The 7502-nt window shown below is 45.0% G+C and overlaps 1 protein-coding gene across 1 annotated transcript in view; it reads left to right on the forward strand.

Moving 5' to 3' along the window:
* The window catches only part of LOC109288554 (hepatoma-derived growth factor-related protein 3), a 67166-nt gene extending 59788 nt beyond the window's left edge, over positions 1 to 7378 (forward strand). The window contains exon 6 of the mRNA XM_019504126.1: positions 6703 to 7378. Within this exon, the coding sequence (XP_019359671.1) occupies positions 6703 to 6708 (6 nt within the window). The 3' untranslated portion in view covers positions 6709 to 7378. The remainder of the gene's footprint in view (positions 1 to 6702) is intronic.
* Positions 7379 to 7502: the final 124 nt, after the last annotated feature.

Below are 7502 nucleotides of genomic sequence, written 5' to 3' on the forward strand. Positions count from 1 at the left end.
CTCCCTGCAGGTACAGTGCTGCTCAGACACCAGGTGGTGCTGTCGTGCTCAGTCTGTCCTTCAAGTTCATTGCTACAACAGCTCCAGATTTTTTTATGGACTTGACGGACAGGCATTTTTGCTCTTTTTTTCTTTTTTCTTTTTATTTTACGTGCTGCCCATAAATTGTCGGACAGCTGGTAATGCTGAAGGGCAAGAAAAAGGCTGCTCAGCAGCTTGCCTCCTCCCTTGAGATGTACAAGTGTAGGCTTCATGGCTGCTCGCTGCAGGCATTACCAACAATTTGAGGGGCTGGTGCAGAGTCCTGCCCTCCTGTGTGCTAGGGGCCAGAGGCCCATGTAGTCTCAGCCTGTGGTTCCCCATCTTGCATGCTGAGGGGCTGTGAGGGGTTTTACTGCACCTGGCATCTCTTTCAGCCTCACAAGTTAACACTCTTTAATAAAATGGTTTTACTAATGGGGTGTAAGTAGAGGTAGGTCTAATGGAAGCCTCGGATCAGAGCATGGGCATACTCTGAGGGACATGCAGATAACAGCTTCTGCTCTAAATCATATATCAGCATGGTTATATATATTACATACGTTATATCTTCCTTGGTGTTTCTACTTGGTAAATTTCTACTTTAAAAAAATGGGGGCATCTCCACCTCTTTGACTCTTCCAATGCAGACTGGGTGCCATGCCAGGTGATATGCTGCAGTCAGACATGCATTATTGAGCTTGGTGCTAGGCAACAGGTCTTCACGGAGGCGGTCTGTTTTCCTCTGCGAACTTAGAGCTGGTTTGCACTGGAGGAAAATCAAGCTCAGTACATGCATGTGGCCACAAGATGGCACCAAAACCATAATAGAAAACCATCCCTAGGGCCCTGCTGATTCCATTGCTGGGGAGCTATAGCATCAGCTGGGCATTGTGCAAGAGCAGAGAGGGAAAATCTGCTGTTTTGCAACATCTTTTGCTAATGAAAAGGCTCTGGCTGTGGGTACCTTGAATTCTAGTGACTCAAGCCTGTTTAACACTGCTTGCAGGAAGGTGCATGGTCTGCTTTTCATCACCATCAGCAGCAGCAATTACTGTACTTGTATAATGCCTGGAGTTCTCAGATGCATTGTGGGCATCTCTGATCTTCAAAGGGGAGGGGAGTTTGCCTTTTAATCACTTTCTTTGTTCAAGTTGTACAGCTGATGTGTCTTGGTTTTTAGCATCTGTTAAAATCCTTCTGCCTCTGCGTGATGTCTATTTAGCTGGAGAAGCAGCACACTGAGACTAACCATCAGGAGTATATGGCGCACACACTGTGACCCCCCTCATCAGTATACTCCTGAGCGCATAGCCTTGCCTGTAAGACTTGTGTGAGTGGGTGACTGACAGTGGGCAGACAACAGTCATAGGCAGCTGTGGATGCTGCTGTGTGAAGCACTGTATTGTTGCATGTGTAGTAAAGACACTGCAGAAAGAGGAACAGCTGCTGTGGCTCTGTGTGCAAAGCAAGCACGTATGGGGACTAAAACCAGATGAGGAAGGATGGGGCCCCACTCTCCGATGATACATTTGCCCTGTAGTCTCAGGGCACATCTACATGACATGATAAATGCACAGTAGACTAATTCTATGGTACATTTGCTCATCACGGCAAAAGTCATGCTATTGTGCTAATGCACTCTAGAATTAGTCTACTGCACATCAACATCACTTAAAAGGCGTGTGCCGGTGCTACTGCGCAGTAGTATGCTAGTCAGCTAGTGTGCAGTAGTAATAACAAGTACTAAACATAATGCACCGTAACCACAGCACATTAATGCAGGTGTAGACATGCCCTCAGTGTATCATTATGGTAGCACAAGAACATGTGCCCATGTCCTCTAAAGCCCCTTGAGCTTTGAGCTGTTTCCATGCTGTGAGCACCTGAATGCAGCTGTTTCTCAGGGATGCTGCTGTGGCAGTCATGAGATTCACTTTTGTTGTGAATCTCATGATACTTGGTGCTTCCTCCAAGCGCCTGGAGTCAGGCAGTTATGTGAGAAGCTTGACTATTTTGTTTTGTTTTTCACTAGATGTCTGGCACTTGTGGCTATAGGCAAAAGCTCAAGAGCCTGAGCAAGTGTGCTTGGCAGTGTCACAGCCAGAGGCAAATAAAAAGAACCCAAAATCTGTTGTTTAAAACACCATGATCTTTAAGCCAGTCTCATGGCTTGGGGGGTCTGACTCATGAGTTTTGAGTGCCTAAGGCTCGCAGTGCTCCCAGTGTCACTCCTGCTTTAGCTCCATAGCTTTTCCCTCTACATCTGCTTCTCTGCCCCTGTATGGCAGGTCTGTTGACTGCCACTCCAAGAGAGATCCAGGTCTCCTGCATGTGAGATGATCTACCTGCAGCTGCTAAATTCACACTAGCTTCCTAGCATATCTCAGGGTTCAATGGTTCTTATCCCTTGCTGCTGCTGTTGGCCTGGCTGCCCCTCCTCCAAAATAGTACCTCAGAATCACTGCATCCCATGCCCAAACCTCTGCAACCCTTCCCAGAGGTGCTGTAAACCAGTGGCCAGAGAGACTACCCACCCGCTGAAGAAGGGCCTTTGCTTTGAAATACTGGATTGCACATCTGAGCTCGGGTGTCTGCAAAATCTCACTTATACTGAACATTCCTGTGGACAGTTACTCATCTCTGAATGCACTGGGAGCTTTTCCAGTGTAAATCCGGCTTGTAAATCAGTAAGACCATATGAAAGCAGATTTACTTTCTGTACCTACACCCCCTGGGGGGGGCACTGGGTTTTTATGGGGACTCTGAAGCACTTCCACTACTCTGGAGACTCATCTACTTGATTTTTTTAAAGTGTACCTTGCAATAGCATGTGCAGCTGGTGTGATTGAATGGCAGTCCCCCTGTGCAGGGGTCAGACCATGTGCTGAAGATATGACTCAAGAGCAAGATATCTTTGCCTGCTAGATTTTATATTTTGTGCCAGAATGGAGGAGGTCACCAGTCAAGAAGGAAGCAGATTCACAGCGTCTTTGGAAAAAAATGGATAAATTGGAAAAAAGATAGGTGTGTGTTTCCTGGGACACAGCCAGGACGCTGCAGTGTGTTATGAGGTCAGTCTGCAAATCTGTTCAGTCACATTGGTGATCAGTGTCAGACACCAGGATTGGTGAACCTACTTCTGGGGGTAACTATTTGCCAAGGCAATTAAGTCCAAAGTGAGCATCATCTTATGCTACCACTCCAGGGAGAACATCTTCAGAACCGCATGTGTTGGAGATACATTTGCTGTCCTGCTTCTGCAGAATATTGACAATTCCTGTGATTCCAAACACCTTCTGTCACAGCTAATGAGAGATCACTTTTGCCCTGCCTGTGCTACAGTAGTAACCCTGTCTACATATGGTCAAGTTATTTTAGAGGAACACAGATTCATTTTGATGTATCTCTAAGCTAAAGCATGCATCTCTGACATGCTTATGATTGATTGGGAGTGGGGGAGAGGTGCTCTTGTTCTCATGCCAAATATAAACTATGTTAAAGCCTCGTGAGAGGTTTGGAGTTGTGTCCATATAAAAACACAGCACTTATTGGTGGGCGCATCCCCACAAGTGCTCATATGTGGTTTGTGGCACCTCAGAGGCACTGCAAACAGCACACACAGCATGTGCACCTGTGCACCATGCTGCTAATTTGCAGCATGGTGGTGGTGGTGGGGGGGGGGTTATACCAGGAGATCCCAGAGTCAAAAAATAAAAAAAACACTGCTAAAAAAAGCAGCATTATGCATGTGGCAGCACTGTGCCCTGCCAGAAGCCGGAGCCATGCTATGGCTGCTGGCCAGGCTCTGAGCGGCCAGCTCAGTGTCACTGCTGTCCTGGTAGGTCCCCAGGACCCCAGGTAAGGCTGCTGGGGCCAGCACAAATGCTGGCCTTAGCCTCCCTTACCCCAACCAGATCCCTTTGCTGTGCACCAGAGCACACATGCAGGAGCATGCCTGGGGACAAATAGTGGCACAAATATATGCCTCTGCCATTTGTCATGTAGGATACGTGCACCCCTGCATATGTGTGCTTGTGGGGATGCACCCTATGTGTCTATTAAACTGGGAAACATTATATGGGTATTCTACAATTGTTATTTCATAACAGAAGATCAAATATTGGCATAATCTCAGTCATAACGTCCTTAGGAATTTCAGCTATGCATGTGTGTGCTACCTTTGTTTAATTCATGGCCGTGTGGCCTCTAAAGCAAGGTATGTGGCATGACTTAGGTGAAAGCTGAGTAGAAGGTAGTTAGAGATTAAACAAGCTGAGCTGGATAAAGCATGCTGGGTGTGTGTCTCTTCACTAAGGACTGGATCCTGCAGTCACTGTGACAGGAGATAAGCAAATATTCCAATCCCCATCCTACAGGTAGAGAAGCTAAAGTCCAGAGAGGCTAAGGGAATTAACCAAGATGACAGAAAAAGGAAATGTGAGAATATGGGAGTTATTAACTGCAATCCTATGCTCAGTTCTTCTGCCGTGCTTCCATGTGCCAGTTGACTGATTCCACACTTTTTAAAGTCAAACTCTTTGCTGAGCCCATTTAATGTTGCGTGCCACATTCACTGCACTGCCTCTGTGCTGTGCCCAGCACTACCAGGAAGCATGTCACCTACTCAGCATGGCTTCAGGTGTGCCAGCTCCCAGAAGTATGGCACTATAGGCACCATAGAGCTCATGCCTGGCACTGCTCTAAGGCCTTCCATCTTGGGCATATGTATTGACATTTGCCAATGCTTAACGCCACTCTAAGGTAACTATATTGCCTCATTTTTAAGAACTGGCATGCACGGAGCAGGAGTGTATGGGACCCACTCCACAAAGGTGTTCCAGACAGTACAGAGGGAGTGGAGACATGCCCAGTGAGCCGGAGCATTTACAGAAGAAAAAGCTCACCTCTAGTGAAAGCTCATATTGGAAGTGTGATCTGTGCAGATGATCTTTGCGAATGCTTGGAGGGGGGCAGGGGTAGTTCATGCCTGGACCTTTTATCTGGACTCCTGTACTAAGCTGTGGCCCCACAAAGTGGTGGAAATACTGTCTGGTATGGGGAGGGGAAGTCACAACCCTACCACACAGCTGGTTTGTGACAAATAGTGGCATTTAAAATGTACATCCTAGGGGCAAAATATTCCAACCTCTACCTCTCTTCTTAATGCCAGCTAGTGGCCATCAGGAGCATTTCGAAGGCAAGCGAATGCAGGTGACTAATCCTTTGGTAATTGTCTTAACAAGTGTCTGCACCTCCCTTTGAGGGGAAGAGAGACCACACAAGAGCACTTCCAAGCAGCTCCTCTGAAGCACCTGTAAGTATAGCCTCAGTGATGTGCAGGCAGGAGAGAGAACAGTGTTAGTTGAATGCTCCGGAGAGGAGCGCAAAGCACTCGCAGAGCAGGCAGGTGGGGACAGTGCCCTGTAACCCACCTTCATGTGCAGGCTCATGTTGTAACAACCCCTACCCTTAAGCAGTCGGTGGGGAGAGATGAGGGCCAGCACCAAACACCCAGAGCTCTGTTACTTGGAGGTAACACCTCCAAGCCCTGGTTGTGGACCAGGACCTCCAGGTAACTCATGCAGCTGTAGGACAAAAAGATGGTCCCTGCCCCGAAGAACGCTTTGCTCTCGCAGGTCTCAGCTGCTTGTGAGCTCCCGTACTGGCAGTGGTAGGAGGCAGATTCTGTCTGGGGCAGAGAAACGCAGCCACTCCGTCATGGGGTTACTCGGAGCACTGTCTGGTGGTGTCTAGAGGGAGGGGGATCAGGCAGGGCCCTACTAGTGGTTCAGCAATGAAATGTTTGTGTTTTTTCCTCTTTTCTTTCAGATCCCGGTAAGGTGGAAATCCTGTTTCCCCAGCAGTTTACTCCCTGTCCCCCTCTTTCTTGATGTTAATGTTTTAAATAACCAAAACAAATACAATATTAGTTTGTAACTCTGACTCGGTGTGCTGTGTTTCTTTCTGTCACCAATTTGTGTGGGGGCAAATAGGCCCAGCGTCACACAGGAATGTTTTTTCACAAATGAACCGTTGCAATAACAAAACCTCGCATAAGTGTCTGGTCATACAGCACTACGCACTTTCCTGAAACTGGACACACATTAGTGAAACCTTGTGAAGCGGGTAGGTATCACTATCTCTGTTTGTGGAGAAACTAAGATACAAATGCAAGTGACTTGCCCTGATCACACACGGACGGTCTGATCCTGCTCCCACAAACATCAATGGAAGTAAGAGATGGAACGAAGTGGGAGCAGACTACGCAGTTCCTCCTGGTAGCTCCTGGAGCTAGAACAATGACTTAATTTTTTGCATGAATTGGTGATTACTATCATGGAAAACCACTGGTTTATTATATTTTGGGGTATCCTGCAAGTTTCAGAATGAAATTATTGGGAGAAAATTGAAACCCATCCACATACACAAACTAAGCTACTGATCACACCCTAAATGTTCAAGCCATGTTCTTTGCCATTTTGTTATGTGTGTGTTTCATATAACATAAGCTCTTTCCTCTAAAATAAAAAAAATCAAATTTTGCTAGTGAAATATACTGTGAAGTTATAGTACTTATAGCCCTGCAGTGTAAGGATGAGGCATTGATTTTAACTTAAGTTCTTCAAAGCTTAATGCATCATCCTTCATTAAGTAACATTTTTTTTTCTCTCTCTCTTTCAGACTTAACCAACATAATGACTGCTGAACATTAAGGGAAAACACAAGAAGGTTACATGTTTGGTTGTCTAATATTCTTGGATTTGATATGAATCACCACATCTATTCATTAGTATCATCAACAGCATCCCAGTTTGTATGCACATTATTCACATTCCTATCTGTTGTGTTTGCAGAAATGACATTTTACCCTTTTTCTAAGGGTTACCTTTTGATTTTCATATTTGGTTGCATGAAGTTGCCCTTTTCCAGTGGCTGAGGTTTATGAAGATATTGCAGACTTGTACACATTTTAGATGCCTTTTCTAAAGAGAAAAGGTGTAACTCCAAATTAAATCATTTTAAGTCAGCATTTTTTTAAAACAAGTAAACCTTAAAAATGAGTTTCTTACATGCAAAAACCACAAAAATCTATTCCACCTACAAACATAACTTTTAATTACTCTATAACCATCCTTTCTTGTTTTTTAATTAGTTACAACATGAAAGAAAAATTCTTCTTCAGTTAAGATCATTGCAAAGGTCAATAATGTAATAAAATACCTTTCCTTATTAGAAGTACCTAGCTAGTTATACTCTTACTACTTCTCAAAATCATGATGTAATGTACACTATCTGACTTAGTTCCTATATGTGGAGTTAGTGAAAGTCTTTTTTGTGTTTCTTAGATTAATACAAGGATTTTTTCCAATGCCAACACAATTTGAGCTCATTCATTTGGATGCTTTACATTTTTAAGCTTATTGTGATACAGAACCCTATGGGAAACCAGAACAAAACATCAAATTTTGAATACTGAAAGG

This window comes from Gavialis gangeticus, unplaced genomic scaffold, assembly GCF_001723915.1.
Source record: "Gavialis gangeticus isolate Ggan-Ray unplaced genomic scaffold, GavGan_comp1, whole genome shotgun sequence".
Classification (NCBI taxonomy): Eukaryota; Metazoa; Chordata; order Crocodylia; family Gavialidae; genus Gavialis; species Gavialis gangeticus.